The sequence below is a fragment of the Formica exsecta genome, unplaced genomic scaffold (assembly GCF_003651465.1).
Source record: "Formica exsecta isolate Colony F162 unplaced genomic scaffold, ASM365146v1 scaffold295, whole genome shotgun sequence".
In the NCBI taxonomy this organism is placed as follows: domain Eukaryota; kingdom Metazoa; phylum Arthropoda; class Insecta; order Hymenoptera; family Formicidae; genus Formica; species Formica exsecta.
In genome coordinates, this window is record NW_021850207.1 from 637,521 (window position 1) to 658,615 (window position 21,095).

A 21,095-nucleotide genomic window follows, 5' to 3' on the forward strand; every position below is an offset into this window, starting at 1 on the left:
TAAAAGAAACGCAAAACTTTTTATAAATGCCAAAATTTTCCGATATGCGAAAAGCAAGACTTATTTTATGCATATTCTTTCAAGTTATTTTTTCTTTTCAATCTTTTTAATGACAATTTCAACGACAGATATAATGTTAACGATAACTACTGTATTGACACAATATGCTTTCCTACGCGATGGCTCTCGTTACAATCGCGTTTATATTACATGCTATTACATCTATAACTACATAGGCACAGGTGCACCACGCATTGAAATAAACGAAGTTTAATCGTCACTATCATCATGAGACGTGAGTACATTTTTATCGGCCATTTAACTTGGTTCTTTTTCCTTGTACATTTCGAAAGTCTTTATATAAAAGGTGAGTTTATATATAATTTCAAATTCTATAAAATTTTATATATGTATATGTGCTTTAAATCTAAAAAATTGTAGCAGAAGAATCGGGAGATGAGTATTCGAAAGGATGCGCTCATCTACGTTGCGAGAACGGCAGTCAATGCATTAAACGGAGGTTTTGGTGCAAAGATTCACCTTGTCCCGGAATGTTGTACTGTTCCAAGTCCAGAAAAGGTAAATCTCAAAAGAATCTTCTCTTGTCCGAAATGTATATTTTCTTATCCTATTTTTATATTGATATCTTTTGGTAATCTTTCTAAAGCTCGGTTGGCTTTCCTTTTACATTTACTCCATTTAAAATTTTCGAAATTAATTATATAGTTATTATTACGCAACCTGTGTAAATGTAAATGTTTGTGATGCAATTTTATTCACTTTTAGAATCATTGAAAGGACCTCTAACGTGCGACACTGTTCGCTGCAGCAGAGGACACGTATGCATTGTTAAAGTTAGAGAATGCCATTGGGATACAGGTGCCAAATTATATTTATATTTTCTTAGAAATATAGATAATGTACTAATTAAAACTGAACTTTTTTTCAGGATGCAAGCAACAAATAGCTCGCTGTATATCGGAGAAGGAATATTACGAGGGTGCAGCTTTTTGCGCCGGTTTCGAGTGTCCTTCTGGAAAACGTTGCATCTTACGGGAAACCCATTGCATCAATCCACCCTGCAAGCTTATCAGAAGCTGCGCGGAGCTAGCAGGTCCATCAACAAATGCTGAATAAGATTTGATTTAGTCTCATTAATATTTTCATAAATTTATTATGCGTTTGAAGTTGTTGCGCGTTAACATATTTGATCAAAATACTCGTTCGCAAAATATATATTGATGCATAATAAAAACAAATTATTCGCAGATGTGCAGACTTGGTTCGACGAATGTAGAAGTTTGAACTGCACCTCGGAATACGAGTGTTTCTTACGGCGATCATGTTTTGATTCATGGTGCTCGCATATACCTGATTGCACGCTTACCGTCGGTCTGTTTGGGATGAAAAACTCTGCGCATTCGCTCATTTAAAATAATATATATATTATATATATATATATATGTAATGATTTGATGATTTTTTTACTCGTAGAAGACGTGCTAATCAGCAAGTACTGCCACGGCTGGATTTGCCCACGATCGCAAAAATGCGTAGTACGAATTATAGGTTCTTGCAAAGGTTTTAACTGTACCATCGAGAGATCATGTCGTACAATTATGATCTCGTCTGTCCAACACGGCGCGAATGACAAGGTAATTTATTTCACAAACTTTAGCGTTTGTGCAAAATGTGCGCATGAGATTTACTGTTTAATTCCGAGGACCAAAAATACAAACAAAAAATATTTCCGTTTCAATATCAACTTAATTTAGTCCTCTCTTGAATTCTGACCACAATCAGTACATTCGACGCGAAATCACTAAAAATATCTAAAAATAGATTTTGATAGAAACAAATGTGTGTGTGTGTGTGTGTAGGTCGTCGAGCAACCCCCGGCCAGAAAAACTTTGGCACAAATGGAAAGCGAGCTGATTCGTCAAGAACAGGAGAAAAAAATGAATTTACAGACGAGTTATCCAATTACAGGGGAAAAGGTAGAAAATACTTTTTTTACATACGAGTTAAAGACCTCGAGAATGTTTAAGGGCCAAAATTAAAAAATTCGTTTATGTTTTCAGCCAACTTTGACGATTTCAACGCAAAGATCAAGTCTACACCATACGACATTCACGTAAGTTGATCACGAATATTTTCCGCATAAATCAGTATTTTATAGATACGAGTATAAATTTATTTTGCAAATTACTTGCGACTTTATTGCATTCTTTACACAGAAAACTTGACACGGAAATTTCATTGACTCATCGGCAAGCCGCAACTACGAGAAATCTAATCACGAAATCATTCAAGTCATCGACAAACCAACCAGATTTGACGCTGCCTTATTCTCAATCTTGGTGGAATTACAATAAATTATCGACGAACAATTCCACCGAAGTTATCGAGGTAATTTGTAATAAATATTGCTTTTTTGAAAAATATAGAACATAGAAACATCGAAATTTAATAATTTTTCTAGATTACTTCTAAACTCGCTGACTTGTCGAACAATGCAACTTTTCCGCCAAGTTTGCCTGTCGAAGAAAAGATTGAGTTAACTACGTCGCGTGACACGAAAAGATTAGAGATGCCGAAGAAGATCTACGTAGCGAGCAACGACGCGTTGCCGCTTCCCATGGTGTTTGAAGGCATGTTTGAAGACATTAACTTTGTCGGACAAAATTATTCAATCTGGATAAAGAACGATCCGATATCATCGGAGATAGAGGACGAGGATGACGACGCATGGGAACCACAGGAACCGTATAGGATCTTATTGCCGCCGTACGCGCCGGTGACAAGAGGACGAGGACAACTCTTTCCGTTTTTTACTAACGCATTCGATCGTTCTTTCAACGAGGCAACAGCTTTAATATTTTTGCCAGAAATAACATTTATAGGTATTCACGTTAACTAAGGATTAAGAAACAGCTACGATAATAAAAATTTACAAATTCGAGTTGAAATATTTGAGTCATTCGAGGATAGGAATTTATTTGAATTATTTAAATAATGGATTATTTTGAACCCTATTTTTTTACCTTCAACTTTTTTTATATAAAGGAAAGCGTATTTTGAGAAAAAGTATGGAAATACAATCTGTTTCAGATACAACGGCTTCAAAGGATAATATCTCGACAATTGTGGATAACAAGTTTGGTAAATATATCAATGATTCGTCTAGTTATTATACGAGTTTTCCTGCAAAGGAAAAGACAAATACTATTTCATCAAATATTCATAAAGAATCGGACAATTATTATGACGTGAGTACGCTTCAAGGGATTAAAAATTTATTGTATTTTCCGTAAAGATAGAAAATTGACATGTTAATGATTTATTCCATCATATTCGAACCATACAGGACTATGAGCAGCGATTGCGGTTTATGATTTACGATTATCTAAATCGGTATGAGTCGCAATCAACGCACAAACAAGAATTCAAATCAAGCGTCGTTAATTCTGCAATAGATCATTCGTGTAAGAATAATTCTGACAATCTTACATTATGTCGCATATAATGCCTGAACGAAATAATACAAAGAAACTACCTGAGACGAGAATGATTTAACCGCGATTATTCGATATCGTCAAAGATCTTTGATAATGAAAACTTACCGATTTAATTCGAAAGTAAATTTGCTGTTAAAATTATGTACAAATTTTAACGATATATAATTGATATTTATACAGATCGAAATTATACGGCGGCTGACATAGAAACTTTTGCGAAAAATCAAATTGGCGACGAAAATAGGAGTCGAATTTCTGTAACACGATTCGTGGACAATAATAATGCTACGTTCAATCCATCTATTACAACGGGACAAAGTGATCACAGTTTTCGAGACGAGAAACTTTATGGCCTTGCAAACTATCCTTACGACACAATATCCGTTGACGACATCGACAAATCAGAATATGAAGAATCTCCTCTAAATAAGATTTTGAACGATTCGTTGAACGAGGAGGAGAATCAGGTATGCTTCGCATATGGCAAATGACAATTCAAAATTTTTATCTCGTTCCGCATGACTTGCAAAAGATGCAAACCTCGTTCCTAATTTTGGTTTCAGTCGGATATTCCGTTCACGTTTCCGCTCGATAAGGTAGACAAGGAAACGAACGTACAATAATGACATCCTCTTACAAGAGACATCTCCTTATTATGCTTATAATAATAATGACGATCAAGCATATTATAACAAATATTAAAGTCACGACCAGCAGTATCGAAATGACGGGATCGTGATGGGAAACGATTTCGTTCTGTTTGAGCGCATGAATGCTTTTTATTGCCTCTTTATATCGTTGTATTTCCTCTTCCTTTCCCCGGAGCAAGATCGTTTCTGTAAAGGCCAAAATTCTTCCATGGTTATCAACCCGGAGATACGGTCAGTAAATATAATACAATGATAGCGAAATATTTTACGCATTTTGAAGAACGATAGTAATCTTAGTAGCCATTGTTCGCGAGAGAATAAATGTATACCATAAGATATTTTTATTACGTTCTAATCGCGTTATAAACGAGTTAATTGAATTGAGATTTTAGATTTATATCTTTCATTGAATATTTCGATTTTTATCCTCTCTATATTGTATCAATTTAATAGATATTTCTCCCTTTTAGAATAATGACAATATGTAAGCTTGTTAAAATAATAATACATACCGAGTAATTCCCTCGGCAAAACATCTTTAAGAGTATTTAATCATTTAATTATTGCCTCTCGTTTTCACCGCTCGTCACCATGAAATCTCCTCGTGATTGAATTAAGTCGCATCACCACGTAAGTTTCCGAAACTGCTTTTACAAGTTTCTACGAAGCAGAAGAGAGACGGGGCAGGAAAGTGGTGGAAGTTGTCGAATATTACCACGGCGATGGGGAATGGTACCAGTCTAGTCGGCCGTTGATCGCGGTACCGCGAGCTACCAGTTCTCTATCTCTCGTCGCATCCTTTCCGCGCTCTGTGTGTTCTGCGGGTTCTCCAGTCGAGCAATTATCTTTCGAAGGATACAGGGTGACCATCCTTGAAAGGTAAGTCTTTTTTTTTATTCGCGTCATGCACTAGCTGTCTCGAAAAACCAGTATATTTTGTAAACAGGTCGAGATTTCGATGCTATAGAAAATGATATTTCACGTCCATGAAACCGAAAACGATCGATGCGCGTGAGCTACATCTTTATGAATATTATTCGCATTAATTATTAATAAAGATTAATTAGTCAATTATTTTTATTTTTTATGGTATTATTATATTCAAGAAAAGATATAGAGAACTCGTCAATTTTAATTAATATTTATCGGAAGATAGAAAAAATTCTTTATGACAAAAAATTGAAAATTCTTCCAAGTAAATATAATTTAACTTATTGACAATATAATTATTTAATTATTTCAATTATACAATTATTTTCTCTCATTTAATATACATGCAAGAAGTGTAAAAATTTCTGATAATAAGTCAGTCGACGAGCGTCTGACGATCGAAGAGAGGAACGTGATATTCATATTTGTTTTTTTATTATAATATATGTATTTGTATAGATATTATGCAGATTTGCTATTGATATTTATGCTGATCATAAAATGAATAAAATATCTCAGTTGCAATATTTATACTGATGATAAAATGAATGCATATTTAAATCGCGTTTATGTACTTAATATGAACTTATATGCTCGATATGTTTCTGCTATTGCAAAATGGGTCACAATATATTTTAATTAACTATAAAGTCCTTTCGAATAAAGGCGGCTACGAATCATTGTCGGGTTGTGTGGATTAATTTACTAGAGTATACCTTGGCATTAAGCGATCAATCCACCTTTCCCTTGAAAAGTTACAACCGTCGTATTACATACTGTGTCTTTTCCTCTCGTCAAATATGCAATATAACTTGTCTCTCAAGTTTATCGGCAAGATATACTCCCGGGATTCTTGAAAGATAAAAAAAATCGTATTTTTAAAGATTATATCAGAAAATTATATAAAAGTTATGCACGAAATGCAGTAGCGATAATATTGACAGTAAGTACTCTATTGATATTTTCCTTTAATAATTCTTAAATAATAAACTAAACATCTCTCTTTCATATTTTTATTTATCGGTATAAAATGTAAATTTTATTATAATTTTTAAATGTGTGATTAATAATGAAATATTGTAAAAAAAAAGTTATAATTGTGTATGTCGTAACATGTGTAAATGTGGAAATGATAAATTATCCAACAAAACGAATAAAGCTTTTTAGAGAAAAAAAACATTCCACGATGCACAATCGTTCACAATACGGGCTTTAAATATCTTACAATATTCTTACAATGACATTCATCAAAAAGCAATCAAGCAGATATACATGTATATGTATGTAGAAGAAAATAGCCTTCTGTCTTATATTGAATGGCAGTGAAATTTGTCAGTTTATTTTGAAAAAAGTAATTATATAAAAATTAAAATTATCCTGAAAAGTGAAAGAGAGAGAGTTAAACATGTCAATTGAGACCATCGTAATCATATATTGCGTAATGTCATACTTAAAAACTCCATAACATCGAGGATATCCGCCGAAATGTAAAATATACATATATATGATATATATGTGTGATACAAATGAGAATAACGAAATGGAAGAAACTGACGCGGAAAAGCATGTTGAGGAAACATGTAACGTGGCGTGTAATATCTACATTTTCGCGCCCGAGAATCGAGAAGCGTGCCGACGAATCGAGCAATTTTGCGGGAAATGATACTTTGCGATAATATTGCCTTGTTAAAGATGCCGGTAATAAGTTTTTTCAAGTTACATAAATTCCGATAAACACCCTCGTGTACTAAATAACATTTCCGTGCAAACAATCATTACAGCGATCGATCTGTAAACTGTTACAAGGCTTACGTGATTCGCGTGATTTACATGTGGCACGACATCGCGTGTAACACATTTCAAAAGATAATAATTAAAAATATAAAATGTCACTCAACATACATGCAAGATCTCATTAAAACATAATCTCACGTCAAAGAAAACTGCAGCGTATGAATCATAAATATAACATTACGACTGCACAAATTGTTCATTTCAATTTCGGAGATGAAAATTTTTATAAATCTTAAAGAAATTAAACCGATGACAGTCCTCAAAATTCAATTACAAGTTCTGAAAGAAAAGAGAGAGAGACTTGTATTGTTATTGTACATTTGAATATCGCGATAATTCGCGTAAAATGGGAAACGAGATGTGTTTTAGAATTGCTTGAATTGCGACGAATGAGCAATTTCTCAGTGATCAACGCACGAATGACGATAAAGTTGCGCAAAACTATATTTCCATTACTCCAGATAATCGAAAATGCCTTCTACACTGCGATTTTCCATTTCGGGCGAAAGATATCCAAGCGAACTAGGACGCTGCACGAATTAATCGAGAAACCTATTAACATCTCGCGTCGCGTATGTAATAAATAAAAGTCTGATCAAATGTCTGGATCTGTGTATCTTGTTGAAAATCTTATATTACGAAATTATACTGTGATTCTTCGGAAAAAGAGGAAAACTTCTTACAAACATATGTATAAAACATCTATAAACTCACTGGCGTCAATTTTTTTTTTTTTAATATTTTGATTTCTCTCACTGTAAATAAATCGTAAAATCAGCTTCCTCTTTTTGCGAACTTTGATCGTCAAACTTTGTTTATTACCTTTAGCTACTGCGGTTGATACTTTACGATACTTTAGTATAATCGCAGAAGCGCGAATATTCGCCTGCGGTTACACGCTTCTCGCGAATGTGTACGCTCCTTCAATCTCAACACCGTTACGTTCACTGACCGAGAACCGCGTGTCTCGCCATCGATTACGAAAGTCATGCTATTTTACACCTTCTTTTTCTGTGTTTCCTTACCTCTTCATCGTGTTATGTCATATAAGATCCACTTTGGATCTAGTTTCTGATAAAGATTGCGTCTCATTAAGAAATCGATTAAATTGTCGCAAACTCGAAAAAAGAGGGAGGAATAATTTATTAATCTTGACAAAAAAAACTTATTTTCTTTGAATCAATTAATTATTTTTCGTTACTTTCTTTCTTGAGTAAAGTATGAATCTTTAGTTACAAGCTCATGAATTTAAAAAAGAGCATAAGTGTATTTTTTTAAAATATAATAAATATGTCATTTGCTGCATAGCAAGATGCATAAGCTTGCATATCTTTCGAACGTCATAAATCTTATCGCGACCGTTAAAGTATATTTACAGTGCTATCGATCTTGATACTTAAACCCTTTTTTTTTTCAATAAAAGGAAAATATTGCAGTTTCTTTTTTCACGCAAAAATCTCTCATCTTTTCTTCGCCGAAAATTGGAGCATCCGCGTGTATCCGTACATCGTCACGCTTCATTCTCGCAGATATTCGGCCCGTTACGCCTCACGCGATTATGCATCCGACTGTGAGAAATGTCGGAAGAGGAAACAAAAGCGGTGTAAAAAAAAGAGTTTCACCGGTACACACACACATAGAGAGCGTGCATTCAAGGGACGCAGCGGTTGCGTTATAGAAAGCACGTGCATCGCGAGGAATCGCTCACGTTCGTTTTGAATCGTGCCAATAGACCTGAATGAATTTACAACTGAACATACTCTATTACGGGGCCATTACACGTTCGTTACGACGACGACGACGACGACGGCCAGGTATGCGCACTCTCACTCTTGTTCAAGTTTTTGTTTTCCATTTCGGAGCGAAGCTTGCTTCATAGTCGGCTGGATCGAAGATAAACGGTTTCGTCGAAGTGGATGCACCGGTGCATGACTGTTCGAGAAATATTGTTTATATGCTTTAACTTCTTCGCTGAATGGAGAAATATTATCCTCACTGCATATTCAAGTTAACAGCTACGTATTCGAACTATTCGAAACATTGAAACTGATAATAGAAGAAGAATGTGCCAATAATCGTTAACACTGAATAATTATCGCTAACTCGAATAAAAATTATTAATTATTTTAATTCTATAATTATCGAATATATTTTACGTAAATAAAATAATATACGCGTGTGAACTGCGAATAATCAAACATTTAAGATCTAGTGCTGCCAAAAGCATCCGCAAGTAAAATGCGTTCGTCGGAATTAAAATTCTTAATGATTTGATAAATATTTCTTTTCTTATCAATATCTATTAATGCATTTAAAAAAAATTATATTTGAAAAAATTGCAATTAAATCACCCATCAAAGTGATTCGCGTTACTTTAAAGCGAGATACGCAACAAAATTAATTTCTCTATGAAATCGTCACTTGTACACAAGAAAACAATAAATGGTTTATATTTCAGATGAGTTGCAACTGCCCATTAACTCCGACCATAGGACCCACATTAGCCTCAACATGCGGCGGAACATCCTTTATGCTCTTCATGGGATTGCTCGAGGTATTTTTACGCAGCCAGTGTGATCTGGAGGACCCGTGTAACAGACCTGCAACGCGGAACAATGCCAATGCGAGGTAAGTAATGTGACTAATAAGGAGGCCATCATATGAACGAAGTGATTGTTGAAATCGAATAAATAGGTCACGGGTAAATGAGAAAGAGAATCGATCGAGAACCCCACCCCACCTTAAGGCTATTTCTTTTGGCGATTGCGCGATAACGAGTATACTCACGCGTCGAGACATGAGAGATATATAATAATACATTGTTAATGTAATATGTATGTGGCAATCATGCGCGCGCTTTTCTAATGAAATGAGACTCGTCTAAAATTAGATGTTAATCTAAATTTAATCCCTCGACCGTCGTCCGTTGAAAAAATTCACGAATCAACTCGTTAAATTACGTGTATATCCGCTGCTGTCAATTTGCCCGCTGCTATCACAGTTATCTACGATTACCCGGATAACATGACGGATTTAGAAACTCGCAAGGTAGTGTTTCCTTGTTTCGTATTGTCTAATTACTTCACCGAGGTCGAGAGATACGAGGGTGAATCGACCAAGTATTCTTATCTCGCGCAAATGTAAGGCTACGATGCATTGTGTACATTGAAGATAATGACATGTCGTCTCTTTTACGATTCTCCTGGGATCTCCTGACACTTATCGACGAGAGAGATTTCTTCCGCGATACGCTAGAGCGAAGAACGCATCCGCGGGAAGCTCTCATTCCACGCCGAATCCTAAATACGGTCTGTACATACGGGCACACATGGTCGTTCACGTAATATCGTAGGAAACCGGAGTCTGGTGCTCCTCTCTTCTTTACCTCGTCACTCGGAAATGAGCATCCATGCACGTCTCTATCCTGTGAAATCGTTGTATGTACGCACGTATGTACGTAATACCGCGGGCCATTGTTCCAATGCGTCTCTTGTTGCGTCACATCTGGTCGTCGCATCGACGCGTACCATCGCATGCGCTGACACGCGAAAGGAGCAACTTTTATATACGGAAAGCTTCTCGAAAACGCGCCGCTGCAATTTCTCTAATGAGAGAAAATATAAAAACATAAAGATAAAATACAAGACATACGCGAGAGAAATAAAATTTGATCAACCTGCGTACGTTTTTAATCGAATGTACAAGGTTTTCTCTTCAAAGTATTCCCTTTTTATCGATATATATTTTTTAGCCTTCCATATATACATCCCTCGTAATTTTTACATTCAAATGATAGAACTAAATTTTTTTTTAATTATGTTTCGTCATTTAATATGTTTCGCATTTATTGTCGTATCACGCGCGAGAAACGTATTAAACTGCGATGGTTTTACCAAAAAGAAAAAAAAACAGAAGTATGGAACGCAAGGCCTACCTATGCGTACAAAAACTCGTTTAGCGAAGATGAAAACAGGTTTGATTACGGCTTTTCAATTAAGCGTTCGTGACTCTCGATCTATCTTTACATACGGTTGCCGTCAGCGATTAAACGGGCCTGAGTCACTTGGCATTTTGATAAATATACATGTACATATGAGAAACACTGTTTATTTATACGTTCTCTTAAGCATCTCGTAATTTTTAAGAATTAAAGTTAAAAGTGGTAGCGATAAAGATAAACTAATGTAACATTTTATTTGCATCACATTTCACATTAAGGAGTTTAATATATCAGGATATTCAAGAGAGTATAATTTTTCCAATAGAATCTATAATTATGAGATTTCTATCTAATGAAATAAAGTAAAATATAAGACGTAAAGTATACATCTTTTATTAAAGGCGCGAAAAATGTGAGGATATTCGCTTGTTGACGAATAAAAAGTTTAAAATAAAAAAGAAGAGAAAATAATCTCGCAATATCTTTTAATAATCACTACTCGTTCGAATAACTACCACTAAATCTCTATCAAGCGCGCACTTTGACAGTAATCCGACATACGAAGCATAACGATACATGCACTCTGGTCGAGTACACATGGTTAAGAATTATTACGAATTATCTCATCAACGTCAAACGTTGTTGCAATTATTGCTAGACCAATAATTAAACATGAATTTCTCGCGTTTCTCTTGACTGGATTATTCGTTAGCGATACGCGAGGGGATTAATTTCTCCCTCGATTCCGTAATTCCAATCTCCCACACAAAAGGATTACCTTTCCTTTCAGCCATAGTTTCTTTGAATACGCGAGAAAGATGATTATCTCGTCTTTTTAAAAATTCTTCTTTTCCAACATGAGAAAGTTGATTTGATCGAATTCGAAATTAAAATAAATTTTAAAAAATAAGGTCGTGTCATTTGCATTCTTCAATTCCAGGGGAAACTTTTATCTTCCACCGTATGTAATTTAAAAGATACACGCAATTATAAGGGAAAGATCGAGTCCGATCGATCCGAAGCTGTATATCAGCTGATGAGAAAAGAGTAATGGACCGTCAAGACGCTCCATAGAATTCTATACATCCTTCTATCGAGTTTCGCTCGTAAAAGTATGTCATTGTCCCGTGCACATGTATACGCGGATATGGGCACGCCGTGGCATTCAAAGCTGAGAGAACATATACGATCGCGTCCCGCGAACAACCTCCTGAGAAATCCACCTTTCGCCCGAGATGCCGACAGAGGCTAGAAGGGAAAGGGTGCACTGTCTCCTAACGCATAGAGCCTCGATGGAACGCAGAATCAATCAAATTTGCCAACGTTGATGATGTAACGTTCATTAGCCCAGCAAAATAAAAAAAAAATAAAGTATATATTTACCAGCGTAATTAAATATCAAGATGTATATATATATATGGCTCATTATATTATTAATTACTATGACCTAATTATTAATTTTGTTGCACGCTTAATGAAGGGGAGAAGGAAATTTATTACGCGAGAGAAAATAATTTAATTTAATGTAATCTAACTTGCGCGCTAGAGTTGCGTGGTTCGTTAATTTCAATGACAAACTTGCTTCGTTTGCACATATTTTAAAGGGATGTGACAGATGCGTGTACATACGAGGGAAGCAAAGGGATATACTTAAATGCTCGTTACGCCACACGATGGTAATACTCGCTGCCCCTCTAACCCGGTTTCTAAGTCGTACGGTAAAGAGATCGCTTAATAACACGATTCCGCTGATTAACATGTCTTTCGTAAACGTGCATGCGCCGCAAAATCGCGTCGGAACCGAGTAATCTTCCGCGACACGACAATCTTGCTTTCGAAACGTCAGGTGAGGCGGAGAGGGACCGACATTTCGCGAAATATGCAAAAACTGTGTATATTCTTTGAAACTTTGTTATTTTATCCGTCTTAACGAATATTCAATATAATTTAAATTCGATCATTTCTCTTCTTCAAGGTACGACTTTGTAGTAATCGGTGGCGGTAGCGCGGGGGCGACTGTCGCGGCCAGATTATCGGAGGAACCGAGATTCTCGGTGTTGTTGCTGGAAGCTGGATTGGACGAGCCGACGGGCACTCAGATACCCTCGTTTTTCTTTAACTTCATCGGCAGCGATATTGACTGGCAATACTCTACCGAGAGCGAGGACGGAGCTTGCTTAAACAAGGAGAGCAGAAAATGTTATTGGCCTAGAGGGAAAGTACGTAGCGCATTAAATATAATTTAAATATAATTTTGTATTAAATATAATTTATATAATATATATATAATTTAATACAAAATCTTTTTATATATATATTATTTCGAGGTCCATATTAAACGCAAAATATGAAATCACTTAGGTTCTCGGTGGTACCAGCGTCATGAACGGAATGACATATATGAGAGGATCGCGCAAAGATTATGATGATTGGGCCAAGCTCGGTAATATCGGATGGTCTTATCGCGATGTCCTTCCGTATTTTATAAGGAGCGAGGATAATCAACAAGTGAACAATATGGATTACGGTTATCACGGTGTCGGCGGACCGCTCACGGTCATGCAGTTTCCCTATCATCCGCCGTTAAGTTCTGCTCTCCTGGAGGCCGGAAAAGAATTAGGTATGTCTACTTGAATCGATCAGTTTTCTCGCAAAGATCTTGCTTCTATCAAAATTTATTAACAATACAATTGCATGAAATTATATAGTAGAACTATCTTTATATATTTTTTTCTTAAAAAATAAAAAAATAATTGACAATTTTCAAAGATAATATATTTTTCAATGGAAATTCTTATCTGTCTGCCAGGATACGACACGGTCGATCTGAATGGACGGACGCACACAGGATTTGCCATTGCTCAAACCACGTCGAGAAATGGCTCGCGGCTTTCCACGGCGCGGGCTTTCCTACGTCCTGCCCGGAATCGTCCGAATCTCCACATAATGCTGAACTCGACAGTGATGAGAATTCTCTTCGACGAGAACAACAGAGCGGTTGGCGTCGAGTTCGTCCACGACGGGAAGACCCAACGCGTCTCGGTGGCGAAGGAGGTGGTCGTGAGCGGAGGTAATTAATTCTCTGATTAATCAACAAACAAGCAGCTCCACGTCAATGGAACGTTTCTATTCAAGCGAAGGGAGTCGTCCCTTTGGGAGATTCCTTGCTCAACTTATCCTAATTCCGACATGAAGGAAAGCCGGAGAGAACCGAATACGTTTCTCTTCACGTTGAAGGTTGTATATAGAGATATAGAAATCCATATTTGGAAACAGCATACGTGTCAGTCTTAATTACTCGTCCTCTCTCGCAATTTGTCTCAAAAGATCGTAATCGCATCTTTGGTTTCTCTTAAACAATACGAATCGCGCGTCGATGACGTTCTCGGAGAAACTGGAATAATATTAAAGCAATAATATTAAAGAGATAGGAGATACGTACAATGCAATATATGCCATCAAATCTTGTCCCTAAAAAATTAATAAATAATTAATTAAAGCGTAAAAAATTAATTATAAACTCTTATCCGATAAATTAATTTCATGAGTTTTTAATTAGAACAATGGATGCGTTTATGTTATTTTTCTACGTTTGCAAAATATTATCCAACGACACAAAAAATAATTAGATTATTTAACATAAATTATATTATTAAAATTTTTGAAATTAATCAACACCTGTCGCGTTTGTTTAGGCGCCGTAAACTCGCCGCAAATCCTCTTAAACAGCGGCATAGGACCTCGAGAGGAGCTGAATGCGGTGGGTGTACCGGTTGTTCGCGATCTCCCGGGTGTCGGCAAGAATCTTCACAACCACGTCGCCTACACATTGACCTTCACCATTAATGATACCGATACTACACCTCTTAATTGGGCGACCGCCATGGAATATCTATTATTCAGGGATGGTTTGATGTCCGGTACAGGTAAGGCTGTCTTAAATATTTATTCGATCGCGATAGAAAAATATATAAAACGGAGTAAAAAAAAATATAACTCTCATAAGTATATGTCAAGTATTTTTTTCTTTGTGTAATCCTAAGTAGACACGACAAATTCGCTGATCGCGATCCCTATTTATGAAGCAACGACTGTGATTCTAGACTTCGCGATTTCATTGATCGGGCAATGTGATCGTGTTAAGGTAATCCAACCCGCTTCTCCCGCTTCCTGCTTACCGTGTCGAAGATGTTGCGCATCTCGGGGCATGGTAATTCATGGGTTTCGTGCACGAGCAGTGAAAGTATATTGCACAATGGTCACGTTCGCGTTCTCGTCGGTCCGCGATTACGTGACTTGTCCCGGTCGACAGGTCTATTTAACGTCATCCGAATTGCGCGGACCGATTTAAAGTCGGTCCATCGTCTCTCCCAATCGTGACTCTACTTTTACAATCCATTAACGTGAATTATCCGATGATTTCTCGTGCCGCTATTTTGCATACCTTCTATATAATATGTATCATTGACTACATTTGAATTACATCTCTCTCAGACATTGTTTTACAATTCAATGATTCAATGAATTCGATAAGAAATGAATGTGTAAAAATATTAGCAACATATTAACAACTATTTTACAACGAGCATAATTATAAAAATCAGCAATGATGTCCGATATTTATGTGTGTGTATTAATATCCTATAAATTAAAATTAACAACTCATCTGCCAAAGTGATCGTCATTTATGGTCATTATTATTATCTACATTTATATTCTCATTATAACTAAATTGCATAGTAATAACAGTGAAACAAGTTGTATGGGTCATAGAACGTACACATTTGCCTTCGTGTTATGTCGATCGATAAACAATAAGGAAAGGAGGTATATGCGAGAAAGTTTGTTCGAAATTGGCCGTCTTTTGCGCGTTCGTTTAATTAATGGGCTCAATTAGGCAACGTCAATTGCGGGGAGCGTCCACTTCTCACTCCACTCGCGAAACCTCTTTTGATCGTTAATAATCAAAGATAGGCATCGTTGGAAGTAATAATAAATTGCGAGCGCGCATAATTTTGCCGGTCGGGAATTGGATCGAGTAAATTGTTCAGGAAATATCCATACGAATATTTCGCCGTATCCGTGTACAACAACGTATCCCTTTCACGAGACTCGGCTCGGTCACAGCCCAGAGCGTTTTTAAGATATTCGGCACGATCGATAGCCCCGAGCCAAGTTGGTTCTTAACGAGCTTCTTTCGGGGAAGGGGTAGAGGGGGCTGAACTCCTTCGTGTTAAAATCGTGTCTCTCGCCCTTCCCGTTGACTCGCACGAAACGCCCCGGGGAAAACGTTGCATATAATAGCGTAGCTCTCTAGATGAATGCAGCCCGCAGTTACGCGATTCAAACGATTGAATTACGTAAAGGTAACGGATTCGGATTAATGTTAAGCATTGCAGAAACGACGTTGATCGCATTTCGATCGATTCGACATTTCTCAAACTGGCCCCCGAAAGCGTGATTAATTACGAATCGAGATTCGCATCAATAAATGTCATTCATCAATTAGTGATTTATCGAATTTACAAGAATCGTAAATTATTCGTTTCTAAAAAATAATTGCAAATTGATTTATTGACAGTTGCGAGTTCGACGATTATTCGTTAAATATAATAAATGGTGAAAGTATCATTTTTTTAATACCGTGAGAGATAAAATGTTATTAATTTTAATATAATAATGGCAAATTGTAAAAAAACGGGGCACTTATTATAATATTGCGTTAATGTAGGAATATCCGAGGTGACAGCAATGATAAACACCAAGTATGCAGATCCGAGGGAGGATCATCCCGACGTTCAGCTAATCTTCGGCGGTTACCTGGCCGATTGCGCGAAGACCGGTATGGTGGGCGAGAAGAAGGGGTCGAACCGCAGCATCTACATCATCCCGACGATTCTGCATCCGAAGAGCCGTGGTTATCTGCGCTTGCGAAACAACGATCCTCTCTCGAAGCCACTGATCTACCCCAAGTATCTGACTCATGCTGACGACGCGGCCGCTCTCGTAGAAGCTATCAAGTTCAGCATCAGGTTATCGGAGACCCAAGCACTCAAGAGGTATTAATTTTCATTTTTTTTTAATCTGTTTTTATATAAACAAAAATGTAGTAAACACTTTTCAGCAGAGAAACAAGGTTATTTATTCTATGAAATAAGAAATTCCAAATAAAAGAGTAAATATTTCTTTTGTCATATACTTATTTTACATAATTCTATCATTTTTTATTTATTCAAACAATATTACATTTTTATTTATATATTTTATGCCTTTTTAGAAATAAAATTTCCCTTATTTTTCAAGCAATAACTTATTTTTATCATTTATAGAAAAGTGTAACTTAACAATTTTAATTTTTTTTTTTAATATGTGTATTGTGGATGCTATAAAAATCCTTTTTAGATACGGTTTCGAGCTGGATCGAACTCCCGTGCAGAATTGCGAACATCTTAAGTTTGGCTGCGACGCTTACTGGGAATGCGCGATTCGTCATGATACTGCGCCTGAAAATCATCAAGCGGGATCCTGCAAGATGGGACCACCGGACGATCCTCTCGCCGTGGTCGATAATCAGTTACGTGTCAGAGGGGTACGAGGGGTGAGGGTGGCTGATACGAGTATTATGCCGAAGGTGACGTCCGGCAACACAAACGCGCCGGCGATTATGATCGGTATGTAACTCTTTTCTTCTTTTCTTTTTTTAATTTTCTATTCTCTTTCTCTTTGTGCATCTAGAAATAAATACATGTTACAGGTGAAAGAGCGGCAGACTTTATCAAGAAAACTTGGATCGATTGATTTGAGCCGATTTAATCGAATGATTCTTACCATTTTGCAAAATATCGTGTTCCAGACAACACAAATAATTTAACGAGATTGTAAAGAAGTTTAAAAAACATCCCAACTTTCAGATGTTTTTTATTCGTGTTTTACTCTCTTTTGGTTTTTTGCATTCTTCGAATCTCCCGTTGTAGATGAAAATAACATACGCTTCAAATATAGATTCACATATTTTTCAGGCGATCTTGTGAAATTTCGACAATTGATTAATAGAATCTTGCTATTTTTGTAAGTTATATGTTAAACAATCTGTCAGAACGATAATTTTTTAGTATAAAATTATTTTGCCGATGAGAAGAAATGTTACAGCTTTTCGTAGTTATATGATAGGATTTGTAAGATTTTATTCTATTTTTGACAAAGATTTGATTCTACACTAATTTGGTATACCGTACGTTTAAGTTTGTTTTATGGTAAGTTTTTTACTGAAGATTATGTGTATCTCCGTACCAAATAGATTCATTAATCGCGATAACTTTTAATAAGTAGACCATTTTGATTGCAAATTTCCTCTGCATTTCCACCGACAATAGATAGAATAAGCGACCTCGTGACTGTAAATAGTACATTACCGCAGTGTATTCTTTTACGAATCACTCCGTAAAATAATGTACAAATAAAGAATATTTTATCGCGAAATTATTTTATCTCATGTCTTTCGAAATATGTATCGTCAACTTGAGATACGTCCTAACATGTTTCTCCTTATCGAATAAAAATTTCCAACTTGAAATTTTCAGTCTCGCTTTTATGAAACTTGAATCTTTGATCGATATTTGATCAAGAAAGTCGACAACAAAAATGGGATTGGAAAACTTTGGATATATGTTACAAGTAATGCATTTATGTGATAATCATATAGATATTATATAATATGTAACTCTTAAAGAGAATGTGGATACATTCGTAATATTATAATTTATGCTAATGACTACATTAACAAATAATACTGATTACACGCACACATACATTTATCGATATCTCTCTTTTTAGGAAATTGCGTATTTTATACGTAAGACTAGATGTTTTTTTTTTTCTTTTCTTTTTATGCAAATATTCTTAACTATTTATAATTAGAAATTTTTTGTTAATGACTGCAACGTTTTTAGGCGTCTCTCTAAATATTATATTAAAGACGCCCTAATAATCTTTGACAAAAGTATTATAAAAGTCATCGCTTTTACTACCGCATTTGTACATTCTCCGGATCTTCAGAATGTCCTTCTTACTGAAACCTTCCCTTTGACCGAGTTTCTCTCTGGTATTACTCTGAAAGATTCCGCCAATAAGATCCAAAATGCCACCGTTTGGTAGATTCTATGGACATGCACAAACATATATGCATAGACATACACATGTACAATCAATGCAACTCGCGTGATTCGCAAAATGTGCGCGTTTTTTTTTTTTTTTTATCAATCGATAATAACGTGACTGAAAAGCGAGACAAAGAGACGAGAACACTTATTATAACAATGATATATTATATGTAGATCATCCTTACTTTGGGCACGATGGTTTTTAATTGATTATTCTTGGAGAAGGCTGTCGACGAATAGTGCATCACGCTGCTATAATCGTAACCGACACCGAAAGCGTTAGTAACCTCCGCCGGGGCCTTATTGAAATTATGCGTGTGACCTAGATACATAATGCACATGATAAAGATATAAGATAGACGATAACTTTAGAGTCAGTTGTAGCATCGATGTATAAATTAGGTTTCGATAAAAAATATTATATAAATTTTAAAAAATTGATTCGTGGAATCTTTAATTTTTTTTTTTATGAAAGAAATTGGTTTAAAAAATTATAATATTTTTCAGATAACTTTGTTGCGTCTAAATAAAACACAAAAATTTATACCTGGCGAAATATTCTGCCACAGAATGTCCACATAGTCATCTCGCTCATATCTGCTGTGTTCGTGCAAAAAGCCGACAGCGTGCATTAATTCATGTATCACGGTGCCCTTTTGCGTCAGACAACCGGGAACCTGAAGATTCACGTCCTGACGGCCACCAATCCTGCCCACGCTGCTCCAGCATCCGCTGTTGCCGGCCGTAATTCTGATGTAATCGTTTTCCTCGCCCGTATACGGCTTGAATCTGATACATGTGTACTTGTGATAATCGTCCATTGCATCGTATATGGCTTTTTGCTGCTGTGCATCTGTGCGACGTAAGTTTCATGAAAAAAAAAAAAACGAGAAAAATAAGCAAATTACTTGTGGGCAGTAAAAAAGATAGTCTTTAGCAGATATTCAGATGTGAATGTCGAAATATCAAATTTATATATATATATATATATATAAATCTTTAGTTAATAAAGCATTATTATTTTAATATCACATAAATCTTTCTCTTTATAATATAAAAAATACTGAGTTTTATATCATGGAATGTTAAAAGAATCGATAACTCTCTTCTACTCACTGAAATAAGGACTGATGACAAAGGGAATAATGCCATTGGGCCATCGAGCGGAGACCGCAGCGAGACCGTTTCTTCCGGTGATCGGCGGAAATAGGATGTCTCCTTCCACATATTCGCCCAACTCTTCGGGATTCACGTCCATATCCTTATGCCACTGCGCCACCCTCCGTCCGGTTTCGTTGTTAGGGAACCCGTAAAGGGATCTGCCGAAATTTCGGAGATGAGCGATCAATCCGTCAGGACCGTCCACGACGTTGTCGAAGACGTCCCGACGACGAAACGTCAATGGCCACGCGTCAACGTCGATCGACATGGTCAAGAGGATGAGCGTCCACGCGAGGGTGGCTGACAGTCGACTCGACATGATCGATTAAATCAGGTAACCGATTCACTTGCAATCGTATAATATAACGACAGGTGCGAATGCAGTGACACAATCCACTCGGATATCGTATCCCGGCCGTTTTTATACGCGCGCCGAAGAAATTCGTGCCCCACCCTTGCGGATGAAATCGCCGTAGGAAGCGGCTCCGGAAGTGATCGGGGCCATCCGTTGATAACCGTGGACTTTGGGTGATGGCGAGTTCCGATTTGCGCCCGGTATCTCTCTGATACCGCCTCGAAGGTGCGACATCAAGAACCATCGAGGTCGTTGTAACATGTGAGTCATTAATCCTTTTGACACGACGATTATTCTAGGAGAAGGTCCAAGTCTTTTTCGTACAATTTCAATACCTTATTAATTATTGCCGACATTGTAATTTATGAGATACAGGATTAGAATGCGCTCTTTGCCCCGCTAAAAAGAAGGTAATTATATGAATAAAAAAAAAAAACCAATTTTTAGAGATATTTAATTTGTAATCGATCTAGAAAAATTCAGAAGATAAATTTTTTAATTATGGACAAGATTAAAATGCGGTATCTCGGTGACTCAGGAAGACGAATCGCATTCGCATTTTTATTTCAAGCAATAAAAAATTATAAG

The 21,095-nt window shown here is 36.4% G+C and overlaps 3 protein-coding genes across 5 annotated transcripts; 2 read left to right on the top strand and 1 right to left on the bottom strand.

Annotated features, from left to right (window-relative positions):
* The first annotated feature begins 288 nt into the window (after nucleotides 1-288).
* Nucleotides 289-3,526, top strand: LOC115237413. Its single transcript, XM_029810422.1, has 12 exons — nucleotides 289-295; nucleotides 442-579; nucleotides 787-879; nucleotides 950-1,114; nucleotides 1,270-1,392; nucleotides 1,495-1,655; nucleotides 1,881-1,997; nucleotides 2,082-2,134; nucleotides 2,238-2,403; nucleotides 2,504-2,903; nucleotides 3,112-3,269; nucleotides 3,377-3,526. Exons 1-12 carry the CDS (start codon nucleotides 289-291, stop codon nucleotides 3,524-3,526), a joined length of 1,731 nt encoding a protein of 576 aa, XP_029666282.1.
* A 1,390-nt stretch (nucleotides 3,527-4,916) lies between these two features.
* LOC115237449 (glucose dehydrogenase [FAD, quinone]-like) lies at nucleotides 4,917-18,707 on the top strand. 2 transcript variants are annotated; one of them, XM_029810496.1, is made up of 9 exons: nucleotides 4,917-5,047; nucleotides 9,351-9,520; nucleotides 12,808-13,051; nucleotides 13,194-13,452; nucleotides 13,642-13,902; nucleotides 14,528-14,758; nucleotides 16,564-16,891; nucleotides 17,235-17,503; nucleotides 17,587-18,707. In XM_029810496.1, the coding sequence occupies exons 2-9, from the start codon at nucleotides 9,351-9,353 to the stop codon at nucleotides 17,628-17,630; spliced, it is 1,806 nt and encodes a 601-aa protein (XP_029666356.1). In that variant the 5' UTR covers nucleotides 4,917-5,047; the 3' UTR covers nucleotides 17,631-18,707. The 2 variants fall into 2 exon arrangements, with proteins under 2 accessions (XP_029666356.1, XP_029666357.1); XM_029810497.1 differs by lacking the exon at nucleotides 4,917-5,047 and adding an exon at nucleotides 7,734-8,706.
* LOC115237450 (low choriolytic enzyme-like) lies at nucleotides 18,522-20,570 on the bottom strand. 2 transcript variants are annotated; one of them, XM_029810499.1, is made up of 4 exons: nucleotides 20,108-20,570; nucleotides 19,539-19,844; nucleotides 19,177-19,313; nucleotides 18,522-18,941 (listed from the first exon to the last, which is right to left on the bottom strand). In XM_029810499.1, the coding sequence occupies exons 1-4, from the start codon at nucleotides 20,469-20,471 to the stop codon at nucleotides 18,813-18,815; spliced, it is 936 nt and encodes a 311-aa protein (XP_029666359.1). In that variant the 5' UTR covers nucleotides 20,472-20,570; the 3' UTR covers nucleotides 18,522-18,812. The 2 variants fall into 2 exon arrangements, with proteins under 2 accessions (XP_029666359.1, XP_029666358.1); XM_029810498.1 differs by having other exon boundaries at nucleotides 18,696-18,989; nucleotides 20,108-20,568.
* Between the last annotated feature and the right edge of the window lie 525 nt (nucleotides 20,571-21,095).